General features: G+C 33.6%; 3 protein-coding genes across 5 annotated transcripts; all 3 read right to left on the bottom strand.

The window, feature by feature from the left end:
* Positions 1–3498: 3498 nt before the first annotated feature.
* Positions 3499–6330, bottom strand: LOC109118728 (putative disease resistance RPP13-like protein 3). 2 transcript variants are annotated; one of them, XM_069296947.1, is made up of 2 exons: positions 4628–6330; positions 3499–3809 (listed from the first exon to the last, which is right to left on the bottom strand). In XM_069296947.1, the coding sequence occupies exons 1-2, from the start codon at positions 6223–6225 to the stop codon at positions 3770–3772; spliced, it is 1638 nt and encodes a 545-aa protein (XP_069153048.1). In that variant the 5' UTR covers positions 6226–6330; the 3' UTR covers positions 3499–3769. The 2 variants fall into 2 exon arrangements, with proteins under 2 accessions (XP_069153048.1, XP_019068819.1); XM_019213274.3 differs by having other exon boundaries at positions 3499–6328.
* A 3732-nt stretch (positions 6331–10062) lies between these two features.
* Positions 10063–14299, bottom strand: LOC104646714 (disease resistance protein RPP13-like). Of its 2 annotated transcripts, XM_069296432.1 has the most exons (3): positions 11546–14271; positions 10936–11097; positions 10063–10611 (listed from the first exon to the last, which is right to left on the bottom strand). In XM_069296432.1, exon 1 carries the CDS (start codon positions 14130–14132, stop codon positions 11598–11600), a length of 2535 nt encoding a protein of 844 aa, XP_069152533.1. In that variant the 5' UTR covers positions 14133–14271; the 3' UTR covers positions 10063–10611; positions 10936–11097; positions 11546–11597. The 2 variants fall into 2 exon arrangements, with proteins under 2 accessions (XP_069152533.1, XP_019068820.1); XM_019213275.3 differs by having other exon boundaries at positions 10936–14299.
* A 230-nt stretch (positions 14300–14529) lies between these two features.
* LOC101262407 (GTP-binding protein BRASSINAZOLE INSENSITIVE PALE GREEN 2, chloroplastic) lies at positions 14530–19793 on the bottom strand. Its single transcript, XM_004236788.5, has 4 exons — positions 19620–19793; positions 18127–19490; positions 16525–16692; positions 14530–15218 (listed from the first exon to the last, which is right to left on the bottom strand). The coding sequence occupies exons 1-4, from the start codon at positions 19738–19740 to the stop codon at positions 14874–14876; spliced, it is 1998 nt and encodes a 665-aa protein (XP_004236836.1). The 5' UTR covers positions 19741–19793; the 3' UTR covers positions 14530–14873.
* Between the last annotated feature and the right edge of the window lie 170 nt (positions 19794–19963).

Consider the following 19963-nt stretch of genomic DNA (forward strand, 5'->3'; position numbering starts at 1 on the left):
GATAACCGCAAGTTAGCGGACGTCTTAGGTGCTTTCAAAACCTTCCTAAGACGCTCATAGGAATCCCCGAACCCTCCTAAAATGTTTTCAATTGATTTTTCTGTTTAAATCTTTTTTAAAACAAATGTTTTCTTGATTTTTCTCAAAAATTAAGTGGCGACTCTAAAAAAGTCGAAAAAACATACAAAATAAATGTTTTTCCTTTTTCTTAATAAAACAGCTAGTAACTTCTTTGACTACCTCTTACTATGATGCCACGATCGAGATGAGATGAAGAGTATGTCAAGCAGCAGAATCAACATTTTTCTTGTGATTTCCTTATACTATATATCGGATTTTCAAATTTTTCTCATCTCATCGATCTACTGCAATGTTGTATTTGAGATTTACAAAAGAAATTATTTTCCAACAACTATTTATTATGTATATTATCAAAGTTTCGACAAATTTGAATGAATATAAGATGATGAATAGAGAAGAATAAATGAATTTTGAATTAATTGAAACTATTACCATTTGAGAAAGACTGACAACAAATTAATTAGCTTGATTTGGGGAAATCAAATTCAAAATTGATTCCATTTCCTTTAAAAGCGTAACTAATTTTATTTTAATGTATTAAAATTAATGTATCTAAATTATTTTCTATGTATCCTAATAACACTGATTTTGAAAAAAAAAAATTGTAAATTGAATTGTGTTTTCAAAGGGTCCATTTATGTTTTTAAGAAACGACACATTTTGAAAAAAGAATTTACGATTCGACAATCATTATCAAAAAGAATAAAGATGCTACAAGCTAAGTGAAAGAGACATTTTTTTTAAAAAAAAAAAATGTATTAATAGCTTCTTCACTGTTAAATTAAGGACAATGAAGAAAGTTATGCAGTCAGATGTAAATCAAATTGTGTTTTCAAAGGGTCCATTTATGTTTTTAAGAAACGAAACATCAACAATAAAATAAATTAATATGGAGAAACTTATATAAATATACGACAAATAAAAAATATTTATCATTATAGCAATAATATATTTTTTTCATTCTATCACCTTTAATACATTTATAATTTATATTATAAAAGATAATTTATTATTCACATATAATACAAGTTTTATATATTTATCTCATGTTTTAATACATTTATAATTCAATGTGTTAACTTCTTATAAAACACGCATAATATATTTTATAAAATAGTTATAATACATATCATTGCATACTTAATTCATTTTTAATATATATTAAAAATTTAATATAGTATTGTTATAAATGACAATAAATTAAAAATATCGCTAAAATCAGTAATTATTTATTAAAAAGTATCTATCCAAGTATTTACATACAAATTTAATACTAATTTTTCATAGAGAAATTTTAAGTGTTTAGTATTATTTTTTATTATTTTTAAATAAAAAATTTTTTAACAAAAATATTAAATCAAATTTGATCAACATTTTTTCCCCAATAAAGTAATATAATAATGTAGATTAATTCATAAACAAATTTCAGGCTTGGTAACACTCATGATTTAAAATTTAAGTTTTCTTTTTACTATTGCATACTGATATAAATTTAAAGATTTTAAAATAATTTATTTTATATAAAATTGTTATATGTAATTTTCTTAAATATCTTTACTTTAATTTATCTTTTCACAAGTAAAAATTAGAATTAAGAAGTGCCTCTCATTATTACATGAAGCTCAACATGAAATATATCTTAAATAATAACAGAAAAATGATTAGTAATTAATATAACACACTATTTTCTTTATATTCTTTTTCTCAGGTAGAATGATATATATAGTTAATATTTTTTTTCTAAATTCATATCAAAATTATATTTTCTTCGTCTTAATTAATTTTTCTTATTTTTTTAAAAAAAACTTTATATATTTAAAAATTATGTAAAATATGTAATTATAATAATTAGAAATTTATAATAGTTACATGACATATAAAAAAATTAGGTTGACTCTCAAAATTTTATTAATGACACGTAAACGAAGGCATACAAAATAACATATACTATTTGAAATGATATAAAAATATTATAAATCACAATAAATAATACTTTAAGATACTTTTATAATATAAAATAAATTTGATTGACTTTCAATGAAATTATAATTTGAATTATTTATTTAACATTTCGGAGAAATGCCAAAAAAATAAAAATGATTTGGAGTTTAAATGTGAACCTTTTTAGTTTTGGATTCTACTTTTGAAAATTTCTTATATTATTCTAGGGTAAATAAAATAGTGTATGGAATGAATATTGATTTTTAAAACTAAGGCACTGTCCATTAATCTTTTCCTTTTTAACCCATTATTTTGATGTATTTAATTAGTTTCAATTAATAGTATACGAAATAAAAATTACACTGAACAATTAATTAACTAATGAAATTTTAATGAATATATTTGTATTTGTAAGTAAAATTTGAATCAGTGTCACATAAATAGGATAAATGAAGTAACATACATTATTTGCAATTGAGGTAAATAATAATTTAAGTTATAATAATTAACAAACTTAAAAATTCAAAACATATATAATACAATAATTAACAACTTTTAATATCTTAAACAATTAAAAATTGATCGACTCTCCAAATTCTATTTGTATCATATATGACATAAATAATATTGTGAATCGTAATAATTAACAATTTGATAATTTAATATATATATATAATTCACAACTTAAAAATTTAAAAGACATATAGTATTATGTTTTGACTAATACAGAATGTTGTGTGTAGAGTGTATATTTAGATATATAATAATAACCTTTTATATGAAATTAATTGTTTTTCATAACTATGATGAATATAATTTTTTTGTGAATCTAAGAAGGAATAACAAAATACAACAATTGAGTAGATTGAATGTTACACTACTTTAAGAAAAAGAAAAAAAGTATTTTAATTTTTTAATGTTATTAACTTATTAGTATATTAAAAAAATATAATTTATCAAAAATAATAGTTTTTTATTTAAAAAATGAACAAATATTTGAAAGTTCGGTTGTGACAAAAAAAATATAAATAGAATAACCGATAAAAATCTTAATATTTTGAGAAAAAGGATGATTATAAAAAAAAAATGCATTAAAATGAAAAAAAAATATGTATTTTGAACTACTTAAAATACAATACTCAAAAAGTATTAGTTTTAAAACTATCATATCAAAATTTGGTGTCAATAATTTTTTATCATGTCTTTTTTTTCCTCAAGTATATTTTTAACAATATAGTTCCACAAAATATAAAAGAAATATTGAATTTCTTTTCTAACTAAAAAATATATTATAATTGCGATGAGTCATATCAAATGAAGTTGGTTTAGAAATGTAATATTGATTGTGATGGTAGGACAAGGGTTAACTGATTAATATGAGTGTATTGTACGTGTTATCTATGAATTTAATTAAGTTAATCATTTTTTTTAATCAAAACATAATATATATATATATATAAAATTGACAAATTCATATAAAATTTTAACTCATAAATTCACATTAAAATCAGAATCTTCAAGCTCCACACTTTAGATATTATGTTACAAACCAATTATGTTCAAAGCAAGAGAAGATAAAGTAAAGCAATTTATGTTCAAACCAATAATTAGAGTCACTCAAAAACAAGAAATCAAACACTAAAACCTCTTAGATTATGAAGACCTAGAAGTCCTCTTCAACAGCTCCACGCATTTCATTCTCTCAGGAATCTCCTTTAAATTTGGACAGTGATCGATACCAAGACCTTTAATGAGAGGCATAGCGTTTGTGCCTGAATGCCATGTTTCTAGGTGATAAAGCATAGAAAGATTAAGAAATTGTAGTTGACAGAAGCTGTTATCACTGCATATTATTTCTTTTCCCAAATAAGCTTCTATTAATTGGAGATTCCTTAGGTTTGGCAACATTCCCAAAATAGGCATCGGATCTTCTGTCAGTTTTGAGTGACTCATAGTCATCATTGTGATGGAATTCGAAAACGGATTAGGCAGTTTCTCTATGATCCCATTTAAATACAATTTCTGGAGCTTTTCACAACGAATTACAAATTCAATAGATGGGAATGATTCAATAAATTCACTAGACAATTCGAGTGAGTCAAGGTTTTTCAAGCTGCTAATGTTGTTTAGAGAGTAAGATTTCCTAATACTATCCATTCTTAATTCTCGAAGATTGACTAAATCAACAGGGTCAATATCTTTCCATTGATCACATTGGATGGCTTGAAGAACTTGAAGATTAGTGAGTTTGTTTATATGTAACAGGGGTTCTACACATGGAACAACTAAATGTCTTAAATTTATCAGGTCAGCTGCCTCGCGGGGTAGTTGGAAAGTGTATGCGCCCTCTACGACAACAAGTGTCTGCAGATTCTTGAGGTTGCCAATGGAAGAGGGAAGATAACGGATAGATGACAAACTTAACAACTTGAGGTGGTACAAACTTCCTATGGCATCAGGGATAATTCCACCAAAATTATCCAAGTACAACACATATAGATATTGGAACACACTCCTGAAGTTTATAAGACTCATCTTACAAAAATCTAGATCGAAGAACATAATTGACCTCAACTTTAAGTTAGAAAGATCAAGTGAGAGGTACCTTTCTCCTTGATTATGTATGCCATGTCTGATACATGAAGAAGATATGGAGTGACTTTTCTGATCATAAATGTCAAAGAAGTTTACTTCCAATGCCTTTTGTATCGCAAGATCATGGAGTAAATCATGAACCCTACATTCAGTAACTCTTTCCCAAAATGTATCCACCACTTGAACCAAGCTTCTTCTTATCAGTTCATTCAAGAAGCCTTCAGCGACATCCTCCATTCTTTCTACTCTTCTTCTGGGTATGAAACCCTCCGCCATCCACAACCATATTATGTTATCAGCCTTGACCACTTTATCTTCTGGAAAAATACCAAAGTAGAGAAAGCACTGCTTGAGCGCAGTTGACAAATCATTGTAGCTTAATGATAGTATGTTGGAGATTTCAATAGATTTATCTTCTTTAATGTTCTTCCAAAGGTGATCTTTCACTTTTTTCCATTCGTTTAGCCCCTTTTTATGCGAAAGTAGTCCGCTCAATACAACAATTGCAAGAGGTAAGCCTCTACACTTTTCCACCATATCCTTAGCTAGACCTTCCATTTCTGGAACCATTGCTCGAACATCAAGTAGTTTCCTGCAAAAGAGATCCCAACTTTCTTCTTGGCTTAGGAAACGAAGTTTATGAACAAAACCTCTGTCGTCTGCTCTTTCAGCGACATCCTCTTTGCGTGTTGTAATAATGACTCTGTTGCCATTCTTGCTATCTGGGAATGCTCTTTTCAAACTCTCCCATGCTTCTTTTTGCCATACATCATCAACCACCACAAGGAATTTGCGTTCTTTTAATAGATCACGAAGATAAATTTCTATATCTCCTTCCGTCATCCTCTCCAACAAATCTAGAGTTTCCATGGTGCGACCTTGAATGGATTTTATGATAGTCTTAAGAAGATCCATTGTGTTGTACTCTTGAGAAACACATATCCAAGCACGTGTAGGGAAACTAGAGGCTATATCAGGACAGTTGTAAAGTTTTTTCGCAAGAGTGGTCTTGCCTAAACCCCCCATTCCATAAATGGAGAGGACGGTTCGACTAGGCTCTGGTTTGAGAAGTTGAGCTAGCAATGTTTGTACAACATCCTGAAGTCCAACAAAAATGTAATCGTGGTCATCTACATATGAGGTAGTTCTCCTCAATGTTGTAACCTGATTACTTGGCCCTTCATCTCCTGAATTGATATTTGTAATACCATAAGTATCTCGCTTGCGAGATATATCTATGATTCGCTGCTTGAGTGATTGAATCTCCTCTGCCACGTTGTAGAATTTCTTCTCCTTCCTACAGATGCAAGCGCAAGCCTTGAGACGACTATGAAATTCATCATCATCATCACCTTTATCAGCCTCAAAGGCGTAAGTCTCGAGTATAGCAACAGCATCATTAGCGATACCGTTGATCTCAAACACCCATTGTTGAACTCTATGATCACCACATTGCTTTAGTTCTGCATCTTTGAGGAAAGACTGTATGAAGAGTAGCTCATTTCTCAGCCACTCAAATTCCTTTCTCAGATTTTTACGCAGCGAAACTTGTTGTATGAGGAAATCACCCAATTTTTGAACTGCAAATGACAGAAAGGCATCAGCCATCTTTAGGAATAACTAGTTTTGATTGAAGAAAAGAAAGAAGAGAGAAGGCTGTATAGTTGAATACAAGTTGGAAAATTGGAGATAAGCAATATATGGACATAAAATTAACGTTTTCAAAGGGTCCATTTATCACTTAGCATACCATTATTAAAAAAAGGGGAAAAAGGTTTCTCAACTTTACAACTGATATATCCTCGTTATAAAAGTGGCTCATATATGTCCTTATCGTTATACAAACGGCTCACATATACCCCTGCCGTTACAAAATGACTCACATATACCCTTCATTTAACGGATTTTAAAAAATTAATTTTAAATTTATATTTATTACTTCTAATTTTTTAAAAAAAAATATTTAGGGGTATATATGATTCTTCTATCAAAGTTCAAGGTATATTTTAATTTTTTTCATACATAAATTATTTTTTGACTTCTTTTATTATAATTATTTGAATTTCTTATTCTATTTTGTTTTTTTCTTTCATTTCTTAGTTTAAAGAATAAAAAATTAAACTATTTTTTTTGTGTGTATTGTAATTTAATTTCGGATTCGAAGAAAAAATTTGATCATCTACAATAAGTTTTACAAGAATATTAGTGAAACAAATAATAATTATAAATTAGTCATTGAAACAAAAAATATGTTTGACGAGGATTAAATTTATTCATATGTGATTATATTTTTTAGAAAAAAATAATAAAAATTTAGATTAAAATTATTATTTTTTTCATTTCCGTTAGATAAAAAGGATATATATGAGTCATTTGTTTATAAGTAGGGGTATATATGAGTCACTTTCATAACAAGGGGTATATCAGCTCTAAATGACAAAGTTGAGGGGTATATTAAACCCTTTTCCCTTAAAAAAAAAAGATGTATTAAAGCTTTTTGAAATTCCCACTAAAACGAAAGGTACTTTTTTTTTAAATTAAAGCATCTTCAACAACCATTACATAACTTAATTATCGAAAAACATATATACAGAAAAGCCTTAAAAAGTTAAAGCAACTTCAACGATCATTCCACAACTTGTGGAAAAATATATACGGAGAAAGGATTAAAAAGATTAAAGCATCTTCGACAATCATTACATAACTTGTGGAAAAAAAATATATAGGTGGAATGACCTGGAATTCTTGTACTTGACTCCGTTGTAAATTGGACGTCTCTGATACAAACGATTTTGGCAACTGAACTCTTAAACTTAGTGAAATAATGTTGATATAAAGAGTAGGAAAATTGAGAATTGGCATTGTAAGATTATAGGCTTAAGTCATCGACAGAAAAGCAAGTTTGAATCTACCAAAAGAAGTTTGTATTTTTAATTTGGTTTATTTGACAAAAGATAAAATTTATGTTGAGAGTAACAAAAAAAAATTACCCTTTCGTCTACTTTCTCAAACACTTGTAAGGTTTCCATAAGTATTGGGGACGAAAAGTGCATTAAACTGTTATAAAAGCCTTTACAAAGTATGCTCTACATTTGGCCTCTACTGAATAAGCATAGTCTCTTCGTCTTTTCTACTAAACTATTAATGAACTCTTTCTCCTTGCATTTCGAGAGAAAGTCGTAAAGGCTCAACTTCTTTATCGAGTCTCCCAGCTTTAAAATAGATGGACAGGTCCCCCAAAATCAAGAAATACGGAGCAATTGAAGAGTTGAAGAATTCGGGGCCATTAGGAGTCAAAAAATTTTTATAAGTCATGTGTTTTGTTGTCATTTGGGCATACAAGTACAGGTGAAGTGGGTCAAAACCCAAAAGACAAATGGGCCAAAAATCCTAAACAGGTGGGTCCGAAATTTCGGTCAAGATGGACAAAAACCCGGATTTGAACCCAAATCTCTCTCCCTCTCTCTTTATATCCTCTTAATTATCTGTTTTTATTTGTCTTTAGTTTAAAGTTAGAAAACTCCAAATCCCCCTCGAACGCCATAATGTTTTAGCAACTTAAAATTAACCAAGTTTAAATAGTTTTAAAAAATATTTTTCAATTTATAAGTTTCGCTTAGATAAAAAACTAAGAAACTCACTTTCAAACAATTTCCAATAAATTTTATAAGTTAGTTATTTTAGCCAAATGAGTTAGTTGTCGGATAATCACAAGTTAGCGGACGTCTGAGGTGCTTTCAAAACCTTACTAAGATGCTCATAGGAATCCCCGAACCCCCCTAAAATGTTTTCAATTGATTTTTCTGTTTAAGTCTTTTTGAAAACATTCTTGATTTTTCTCAAAAATTAAGGGGCGACTTTAGAAAAATCGAAAAAACATACAAAATAAATGTTTTTCCTTCTCCAGCATTAGTAGTATTGATATTTGGGAAAAGGGTCTGATATACCCCTCAACTTTGTCATTTGGAGCTGATATACCCCTCGTTATAAAAGTGGCTCATATATGCCCTTACCGTTATATAAACGGCTCACATATACCCCTGTCGTTACACAATGACTCACATATACCCTTCATTTAACGGAAGTTAAAAAAATTAATTTTAAATTTATATTTATTACTTCTAATTTTTTTAAAAAAATTATATATATGATTCTTCTATCAAAGTTCAAGGTATATTTTAATTTTTTTCGTACATAAATTATTTTTTGACTTCTTTTATTATAATTATTTGAATTTCTTATTTTTATTTTATTTTTTTCTTTCATTCCTTAGTTTAAAGAATAAAAAATTAAACTATTTTTTTGTGTGTATTGTAATTTAATTTCGTATTCGAAGAAAAAATTTGGTCATGTACAATAAGTTTTACAAGAATATTAGTGAAACATAAATAAATTTGATTATCAAAATAATAATTATAAATTAGTCATTGAAACAAAAAAAAGTCAAAAAAATATGTTTGACGAGGATTAAATTTACTAATATGAGATTATATTTTTTAGAAAAAAATAATAAATTTTAGATTAAAATTATTATTTTTTTCATTTCTGTTAGAGGAAAAGTGTATATGTGAGCCATTTGTTTACAAGTAGGGGTATATATGAGCCACTTTCATTACAAGGGGTATATCAGCTCAAAATCACAAAATTGAGGGGTATATCAGACCCTTTTCCCTTGATATTTTATGATAGATCTCCTTCTGTCATCCTTTCCAACAAATCTAGAGTTCCCATGGTGCGACCTTGAATGGATTTTATGATAGTCTTAAGAAGATCCATTGTGTTGTACTCTTGAGAAACACATATCCAAGCGCGTGTAGGGGCTATATTAGGACTGGTGTAAAGATTTTTCGCAAGAGTGGTCTTGCCTAAACCCCCCATTCCATAATGGAGAGAACGGTGAAGACCAACAAAAATATAATCGTGGTCATCGACAAATGAGGTAGTTCGCCTCAATGTTGTAACCTGATTACTTGGCCCTTCATCTCCTGAAATGATATTTGTAATACCATAAGTCTCTCGTTTGCGAGAGATATCCATGATTTGTTTCTTGAGTGATTTGATCTCCTTGGCGACATTGTAGAATTTTTTCTTTTCCTTGCTACATATGCAGGCGCAAGCCTTGAGACGACTAGGACGACGTTTACCAGCCTCGAAGCTATAAGTTTCGAGTATAGCAACAGCATCATTAGCAGTAGAGTTGATCTCAAACACCCATTGTTGAACTCTTTGATGCTTTTGTTCTGAAAGAGTGCATGAAGAGAAGCTCGTTTCTCAGCCACTGTATATCTTCTCTTAGACTTAAACGTAGGTTAATTTCCTGTATTAGGAAATCACCCAAATTTTTTATATTACTTTTTGCCTGTACTTTTGTCAAATCAATCAAATTACTAATGTATACTTGACGGGAAAAAAATAAAATCTAGTTATCAATTTGAAAAATATGAATTTAGAACTCTAGTAACTTAAAAAGACTAAAATCGCCGAGTGTTTAAATACAAGAGAGAAATGCTTTTATTTGTTCTCTTTCGTATGGGATTCTTTTTCCTTTTTGTCCAATCCGTTTTCAACCCGCTCATGTTCAATCCAACCTGCCCATTTTAAGTCGCCGTACAAGACCTTGACTCAGCTGCCTCTTTTAGTCGGATACTTATGGAAGTTGCATGGCCTCCTCTGATGGATTCTTTTCCCTTGCTTCTTGACCTTCAAGCTTCGATGAGTTAGCGATGGCTTCTGATACAGCCTTTGGTAGCCAAAATCCAGGTCTTTCAATAGAGGCTGCACGATCAAGTACCAATGGTTCACGCAATGTGATCTGAATGCCATCATATGTCCACATGACAAAATCTGCTTCGCCTTTCAAACCTAGGGAGAACCATCCTAAGCCAGCAACTGCAACATCCATGCTCTTGACATCCCAGCTCGTTCCACGTGCTTTTACTTCCCTCTTTTATTCCATTGTCTCAACTCAGAAACTCGCTCCATGGAAATGGGAGGCTGAAGATCAACAAATGAAAACAGAACAATTAGCATGGTTCTGTGTTCTTTCCGATTGTTTTCCTTTAAACTTGAGTAAATTGAAACCATCTAAGAGCCATCGATAAACCAGAACAATTAGGATTTGTTTACACATACAACACTATGACATCTGCTATCAGGCTAACATGGAACATGGATTTGTTTTTGCAACTACGGCTTCTCATTAGCAAATAATACACATTGATCTTCAACCAAAAACATACTGATACAGTTCGAATGGAATTGGCTATAAAGTAGGAAATAATATTGAATCAGAAATACTGCAAAGAATTGGAGTATTACCTGCAATCACACTCCAGTATGGTTGTTCTTGAGCTCATCGGCATTTCCTCTCTTCCCTAGATGAAGAGGCGACACACTTGGTGATGCCCAGACGGTGACATAGATTGTTTCTACTGAGGCAAAAACTAGATCGAGTCTAACTATGCCCCCAATATGTACAGTCTGCCCACGTGCAAGAAAATTGTGAAAATACATTTTAGAGTCGAAAAGTACTTTTTGATCTCAGGCAAGAAATTGAGTTGCAGTCATGTATATCTTTTAACTGCAATATAAAACTAAAAAAAAAAAAAAAAAACAGATACAGATGAGGGACGAATAAAAGGAGTTATCTGAATCCCAAACCATTTGATAAGAGGTCAGTTTACAATGATTTAAGGTCATTTTGTCAAATTTCTCTCCATTTCGAAGTTCACAGCACCTCGCACTGGCTTCATCAATATGCATCACAGGATTCTTCAAAGTAAAGTGAAGTAAGCCTTCAGTTAAGAGGAAACTAAAAAATACAAACAACTATCTTCAAACCAATTACGCTCACTCAAAAAGCTTAAAACAATAAGAAATCAAACACTAAGACCTTTAAGTGCTTGGCAGAAACGCCCCCCATCAATACCTTTAAGATTATGAAGAGGCCAAAATAAGACATCATATACACTTGAAAAGCTTCACAACGTATAGTTCCTCTTCAACAGCTCCACGTTTTTCATTCTCTCAGGAATCTCCTTTAAATTTGGACAGTCATGGATACGAAGACCTTTAATCAGAGGCATGGCACTTGTACCTAAATGCCATGTTTCTAGGTTCTCGAGATCATAAAGAATAAGGAACTCTAGTTGACTGAAGCTGTTATCACTGCACATTATTTCTTTTCCTTCATAAGCTCTAAACAAATCGAGATTCCTTAGGTTGGGCAACATTCCCAAAATAGGCATCGGATCTTCTTTCAGTACGGAGAACCTCAGAACCATCATTGTGATGGAACTTAGAAACAGATTAGGCAGTTTCTCTATTCTCCCTTCTAACCACAATTTCTGGAGCTTTTGACAAGAATTAACAAATTCAAGAGATGGGAATGATTCATCATAATTTTTACACACCAATGTGAGAGTGCTAAGGTTTTTCAAGCTGCTAATGTTGTTTAGGGAGTAAGATCTCTTAATATAAGCCATGCCTAATTCTCTAACATTGACTAAATCAACAGGGTCAACGTATTTCCATTGATCACAACCAACACCTTTAAGAACTTGAAGACTAGTAAGTTTGCTTATATGCACCAGAGGTTCTGAATACTGAGCAACTAAATGTCTTAAATTTATTAGGTCAGCTGTCTTGCGGGGTAGTTGGAAAGTGTAATCCGCTTCATTGACAACAAGTGTCTGTAGATTCTTGAGGTTGCCAATGGAAGACGGAAGCTCATCGATACCTCTCAAGCTTAAGAACTTGAGGTGGTACAAACTCCCAATGGATCCAGGTACAACACCACCATATTTAATATTCAAGTACAACACATATAGATGTCGAAACATATCTATATGTTGGAACACATTACGAAAATGTGGATCGAAGACCATAATTGACCTCAACTTTAAGTTAGAAAGATCAAGTGAGGGGTACCTTTGTCCTTGACTATGAATGACATGTCGGATACATACAGAGGATATGGAGTGGCTTGTTGGATCATAAACGTCAAAGAAGTTTACCTCCAATGCCTTTTGTATCGCAAGATCATGGAGTAAATCATGAACCCTACATTCAGTAACTTTTTCCCAAAATGTATTAGCCACTTGAACCAAGCTTCGTCTTATCAGCTCATTCAAGAAGCTTTCAGCGACATCCTCCATTCTTTCTCCTCTGGGTATGAAACCCTCTGCCATCCACAACCGTATTATGTTATCAGCCTCGACCACTTGATCTTCTGGAAAAATACCAAAGTAGAGAAAACACTGCTTGAGCGCAGTTGACAAATCATTGTAGCTTAATGATAGTATGTTAGAGATTTCAATAGATTTATCTTCTTTAATGTTCTTCCAAAGGTGATCTTTCACCTTTTGCCATTCGTTTAGCCCCTTTTTATGCGAAAGTAGTCCGCTCAATACAACAACTGCAAGAGGTAAGCCTCTACACTTTTCCACCATATCCTTAGCTAGACTTTCCATTTCTGGAACCATTGCTCGAATATCAAGTAGTTTCCTAAGAAAGAGATCCCAACTTTCTTGTTGACTTAGGAAACGAAGTTTATGAACAAAACCTCTGTCATCTGCTCTTTCGGCGACATCCTCTTTGCGCGTGGTAATAATAACTCTGCTGCCATTCTTGCCATCCGGGAATGCTCTTTTCAAACTCTCCCATGCTTCTCTCTGCCATACATCATCAACCACCACAAGGTATTTGCATTCTTTCAATAGATCACGAAGGTGAAATTCTAGATCTCCTTCTGTCATAGTTCCTAACAATTCTAGAGTTCCCTTGGTGCGACCTTGGATGGATTTTATGATAGTCTTAAGAAGATCCGTTGTGTTGTACTCTTGAGAAACACATATCCAAGCGCGTTTAGGGAAGCTAGAGACTATATTAGGACTTGTGTATAGGTTTCTTGCAAGAGTGGTCTTGCCTAATCCACCCATGCCATAAATGGACACAACACTTCGACGAGGCTCTGGTCTGAGAAGTTGAGCTAGCAATGTTTGTACAACATCCTGAAAGCCAACAAAAATGTAATCCTGGTCATCCACATATGAAGTAGTTCTCCTCAATGTTCTAACCATGGCAGACTGGTTATTTGGTCCTTCTCCCGCATTACTATTGATATTTGTAATACCATATGTCTCTCGTTTGCGAGCGATGTCCATGATTTGTTTCTTGAGTGATTGAATCTCCTTGGTGACATTGTATAATTTCTTCTCCTTCCTACAGATGCAAGCACAAGCCTTGAGACGATTAACACGTTTACCAGCCTCGAAGCTATAAGTCTCGAGTATAGCAACAGCCTCATTAGCAATAGAGTTGATCTCAAACACCCATTGTTGAATTCTTTGATCTCCACTTTGCTTTAGTTCTGCATCTTTGAGGAAAGACTGCATGAACAGAAGCTCGTTTCGCAGCCACTGTATATCCTCTCTCAGACTTGTAAGTAGGTTAATTTCCTGAATGAGGAAATCACCCAATTTTTTAACTGCAAATGACACAAACGCATCAGCCATATTTAGTTTTGATTGAAAATAAGAGGGGGCTAGCTGTATATTGGAATGAATATTCGAAAATGGGAGATGGAGATCATATACAGTCAAAAGCAATTGACATAAAAGTTTAGAACAAATAATGTGTTGAAAGGGTCCGCTTATGACTTATGTGATTAAAGTTTAGAAAAAAAAAATTACGATTAGTGCAAATGAAAGTTCCCATTATCAAAAAGGGAAAAAAATATATTTTTAAATTTCCCACTAAAGCGAAAGGTACCTTTTTTTTTTGGAATATCACACTGCTCCTTGATAAAATATGATTGTTGTGGTAATGGTTGTTAGTTGTATTAAATATATAGTAACTCTGTTTTATCATTTAATCTAACTTTTTTGTATTAGTTTTATTCCACGCCTGTAGTTTTGTCTTTCGAATAATTAATGACAATATATAAACGACAGAAAACAATACAATGTATGTATTTATCAAAGGAGGAATAGGAAAAATATGGATTTAGAAAAGACTAAAATCCCCAGAGAGAAATGAAAACAAGGAATTTTAACAGGTTCCTATTTTCCACTATAATGGCATGTGTTCTCTCCTCCCTCATTGTTTTTATCTGTTCTCCTTCATATGGGATTCTTTTTTCTATTTGTCTAATCCCTTTTCAACCCACTCATATTCAATCCAATCCGCCCATTTTAAGTAGTCGTCGTACAAGGTTCACAAGAAAATTGACTCAGCTGCCTCTTTTTGTTGGATACTTATGAAAGTTGCATGGTCTCCTCTGATGGATTCTTTTCCCTTGCTTCTTGACCTTCAAGCTTCGATGAGTTAGCGATGGCTTCTGATATAGCCTTTGGTAGCCAAAATCCAGGTCTTTCGATAGAGGCTGCACGATCAAGCACCAATGGTTCACGCAATGTGATCTGAATGCCATCATATGTCCACAAGGCTAAATCTGCTTCGCCTTTCAAACCTAGGGAGAACCATCCTAAGCCAGCAACCGCAACATCCATGCTCTTGACATCCCAGCTCGTTCCACGTGCTTTTACTTCCCTCTTTTGCCATTGTCCCAACTCAGAAACTCGCTCCATGGAAATGGGAGGCTGAAGACCAACAATAAAAACAGAACAGTTAGCATAGTTCTGTGCTCTTTCCAATTGTTTTCCTTCACACTTGAGTAAATTGAAACCATCTTAGAGGCATCGATGGTACGCAAATATTATATAGCCTCTAAAAATTTGAACGGTGAAAGATAGAAACAGAAGATGATGAAAAGGAGCACCAGAGAGCATTGAACAAACACAACTCGTTAGATATGCTCAACAATGCAAGTTGTTAAGCTTCCTGGAGCAAATTTTCCTTTGGATACTAACTTGGAAAACATACTGTTTCAATACAATTTAGCATAATTGTGCATTTTTCCCAGAATACTGTATAGTCCGTTATGTTGCAGTATTCCATCCTTGTCCACCGTTTTCTTGATGTGGCTTTAGGAAGTAATGTAGTGCCCACTTGGACAGAAGAGATCATGCATATGAATAGACAGGTTACGGAAGCTCCATGGGGAACTCCCAATGCAGGAGAAAATGGTTAGTATAGTCCCAGCCCTAATCAGTGTTATCAAAACCGAAAAGTGCAAAAAAGCTCTAATGCATAATAGAAAAAGGCGCAGATGACAACACTGACACACACATTAAGTGAGGTGAAGCGCTCAACATGTTTTGAGCCTTTATTCTCAAAAAAAAAACATGTTTTGAGCCTTGCTTCAGGGCTTAAGCGTGCCTTTGACAACTCTGGCCCACAGTTTAAGTGATTCACCTAGTTTTGGCTCTTTGGTCAACCAGCGGGCATCAGAACCTATAACTCAACCATAACTGAAGAACTACTGTCCCCTATGTAAACTTTTGACTGAGACTTATTTCTAACATCCCCTCAAGCGAATGATGCATTGAGCCTCCTCATAAGGCAAAGGTTGGTTTTTTTTTGCCTCTATAGATGCCCATAAAAAAAACGGTTGTAAGCAGATAGAAGCAAGCTTGGTGAGAGCTGCTTATTAGCTGCAAAGAAATGGATGAATATTATATAGAAGATGTCCATTAATAACATCTTAGGAAAATAGTCTTTCTTTGGTTCTTGGTCGATCAAGAGTAAAGGATTTGTTTACACATACGGCATTATGACATCTACTATCAGGCTAACTTGCATCTTGCAACATGTTCTTAGTTGTTAACTTGTTTTTGCATCTACGCCTTCTCTTTAGCAAAGAATACTATCTCACCTTTCATTGTACTTATCTCAAATTTATATACTGATCTTCAACAAAAAACATACTGATGTAGGTCGAGTGGAATTGGCTATAAAGTAGGAAATACTATTGAATCAGAAATACTGCAAAAAGTGGAGTATTACCTGCAATCTTACTCCAGCATGGTTGTTCTTGAGCTCATCAGCATTTTCCGTCTTCCCTAGATGAAGAGATACACTAGGCGATGCCCAGACAGTGACGTAGATTGTTTCAACTGAGGCTTGAACTAGATCCAGTCTAACTAAGCCCCCTATATGTACAGTCTGCCCATGCTGCAAGAAAATCGGGAAAAATACATATAGAGTTGAAAAGTCTTTTTAATCACAGGCAAAAAGTTTGATGCAGTCATATACATCTTTCACAGCAATATTTTAAAAAAAAAAAAAAACAGGTAAAGACGATGGACGAATAAAAGGAGCTATCTGAATCCCAAACAATTTGATTAGGGGTCAAAGATTTAAGGTCATTCATCAAATTTCTCTCCAAATAGAAGCCCTGAACCTATTTCTAGAGCAAAGAATCTATAGAACTTCATGTAGAAAGACTAAATATGTACAACTATTTCCGAAATTGGTATATCGGGAACAAAAAAGAAAAAGAGTCGAGTTTCAAGTTAGAGACACCTACTCTCACAGGATTCTTCAAAGTAAAGTGAAGTAAGCTTTAGTTAAGAAGAAACTACAAACTACTCTTCATCTCCGGGTTATACTGGTGGTGGAATCAGATTCTTAAGTTTCACCCATTTGTTTCAAGACTCAAGAGGCAGTAAACTTAGAGTTAAGAAACATAGAATATATTAACCTTTTTGGCAAGTATCAAGCACAACTGCAGAACAATGCTATTGGTAAAGGGAAGCCCAGTGCACTAAGCTCCCACTATACGCAGGGTTCGGGGAAGAGACGGACCACAAGGACCTATTGTTTGCAGCCTTACCCTGCATTTTTGGCAAGTATCAAACACAACAATGCTATTGTGAAGGGCAGCCCAGTGCTCTAAGCTCCCACTATACACAGGGTTCGGGGAAGGGACAGACCACAAGGACCTACTGTTTGCAGCCTTACCCTGCATTTTGCAAGAGGCTGTTTCCACAACTCGAACCCGTGACCTCCTAGTCACATGTCAGCAACTTTATCAGTTATGTCAAAGCTCCCCTTCTATTGATGACACGTAACGCAATACTGAACTGACACTTTTTACACAGGACGCTTTACTCTAGAGATTTAAAACTCGGTAGACAAGAAAGAAATTCAGAAGAGGAGGAAAAGATGTTCTCCAGTGGAAAAGGAAAAACATATTAATCAATTCTGTGCAGGCCAAAGAATGGAATTTCCAAAAGGCTTTCCTTTCTTTGACAGACCAATTAAAATCTTTAAATATAACAATTACATAAACTGTGTGAGAACATGCATTATTCACCAATCACAACGCACAAGCAAGTCCAGAAAACATACGAATAAGTAAACAGGTAAATTTAAATATATATGCACCAGCGCTAAGTTTCCCATTTCTTAGATTGCAATTTCAAATCAAAGAAGGGTTCTCACGGGATTAACTGAAATACACTTGTACAGATATTTAAAAGTAATTACAAAGTTCAAAGTATTAATTTATGGTCACTAATAGTAAAGTTCAAATAAGTAGCTTATCAAAAAATAGATCATATTATGGGCTGTAAAACGAACGATAAAGTAAATAAGAGAGCTTGCCTTAATCCTATAAGTTCGAGGTTGTAGCTCCTTTCGTATCTCAACCATTTTCTGCTCCTCCCTGTTTAATCGCATGGACATAAGATATGGATGTAGGAGGCCCGGCGTGTCATACATCTTTGCCTTGGCTGACAAAATTCCTCCAATTCTCAGGATTCCCAGAGTAGTTCCAGGTACAGGAGCTTCTGTAAGCTTTGTAGCTTTAACTCCTCCTTTCTTAGCAAATGCATTTATTAATGTCGACTTCCCTGCATTTTGCGCCCCAATAACCCACACATTTCCTCGAGGACCAGCCAATTCTTTTATAAATGCCAGCAAATTTCTAATACCTAAATCTTTACGGGAACTTACCATGTAAACTCCACTCAGTTTAGGTGCTCCATTAGCTTTAGCACGGTGTCGAACCCATTTGTCCAAACGCGCAGGGGAAATTTGAGAAGGGAGAAGGTCAACCTTGGTAGCCACAAGAACAAGCTTTGGCAACTTCTTACTTTGTTTCAAGCCATCTTGGCTTTGTTCTAGTGCCTTAAACAAAGATTTAGCAGCTCGCTTTGGAAAGGAACCATCAAAATCAACACAATCAACCACCATAACCACAACCGTCGCATCAGCTTTCCCAGTAGGTTTCATCAACCTACTCGTAATTAACTGGTCAAAATCAAAATCGGGTATCAAGTTTTCGGCCAGCTCATTCTTCACTTGTCCATAGTTCCTCAATGAATGACATCGAGCACAAACCGTGACCTCCTCTTTCTCTCCCTTAGCCGCTTCCCTTGCCATCCTTTTCCTCTCCGATTTCGACACCCTTTTCTTCTTTCCTTTCTCAAGAACCTCCTGTGTAATGTTACCATAACCTACACCCGCAGGCAAAAAACCATCTAACTCTTTCAAATCACCCTCGGCTTCTTCCAACCCCAATTCCCATTCCTCGGAATCCCAATCATCAAATCCATCCTCACTCCCTGACCCCATTTCTTCACTTCCACCTTCTTCCAACTCCCCCTCAATAAAATCCCCAAATTCCTCCTCTTCTTCATCATCCCCACCTTCACCAACAACAACATCCTCATCATCCACAAAATCCTCTAAACTTTCTTCCACCTTTTTTTTCTTGTAATAACCAGGATGATTTGGGTCTTCATCCTGCATAAAGATTCCACAACCAGGACATATACACCCATAATTCTCATCATTATCCCTCCCTTCACTCAATAAGAGCTTAAAGTTACTATCTTTTCTTGAAACACTACTACTACTACTATCACTTCTCCTTTTTGTTCTTGATTGACTACCCTTTAATACAGATAAAACCAAGAAAGGAACTTTTTGCTGACATATTTTCTTGTGGGGTTTTTGAGTAAAACCTGTTTAATCAATTCAATACAGAAAAAATATACATTATGTTCGCTACCCTTGTTACTTCATTCAATCTTGATTAAAACAACTACAACAACAACAACAAACAAAAAAAAATGAAAGGGGAGCTGAAATACCTGTAAATTGAAGATGGGGTACCAAGATATTCTTTGTTTCAAAGATGGAATTCAAAGATAAATGAGAAGAGACAGCAGCTGCAGCTGCTGCTGCTGTTGAAGTTGAAAGCAGTAAAGCCATGGCTGCAAAAATGCCTTAGCTTTTTTATGGTATGTATCAAAAGTAAGCAAAATAATGTGCAAGTATTTTAGCAGGTGGTACAACTTTGTAATGCTGTGGATTTTTTGGGCTTAACATTATGGATTCAAACCCAATACTTATCTTAGTTGGATAAGTAACATATTTAAAGTATAGCCAAAATTTACAAAGTTTCTAAATTTTAGCCATTGCAAAACTACAATTC

Source organism: Solanum lycopersicum, chromosome 4, assembly GCF_036512215.1.
Source record: "Solanum lycopersicum chromosome 4, SLM_r2.1".
Taxonomy (NCBI): domain Eukaryota; kingdom Viridiplantae; phylum Streptophyta; class Magnoliopsida; order Solanales; family Solanaceae; genus Solanum; species Solanum lycopersicum.

What these genes read in the sequence shown, in the direction of transcription:
- LOC109118728 (XM_019213274.3), bottom strand. Translation starts at nt 6,225, where the DNA reads ATGGCTGATGCCTTTCTGTCATTTGCAGTTCAAAAATTGGGTGATTTC.
- LOC104646714 (XM_019213275.3), bottom strand. Translation starts at nt 14,132, where the DNA reads ATGGCTGATGCGTTTGTGTCATTTGCAGTTAAAAAATTGGGTGATTTC.
- LOC101262407 (XM_004236788.5), bottom strand. Translation starts at nt 19,740, where the DNA reads ATGGCTTTACTGCTTTCAACTTCAACAGCAGCAGCAGCTGCAGCTGCT. An exon ending in ACCCCATCTTCAATTTACAG is followed by an intron (nt 19,491 to 19,619) that starts GTATTTCAGCTC and finishes TTGATTAAACAG; the next exon opens with GTTTTACTCAAAAACCCCAC. An exon ending in CTCGAACTTATAGGATTAAG is followed by an intron (nt 16,693 to 18,126) that starts GCAAGCTCTCTT and finishes ATTTTCTTGCAG; the next exon opens with CATGGGCAGACTGTACATAT.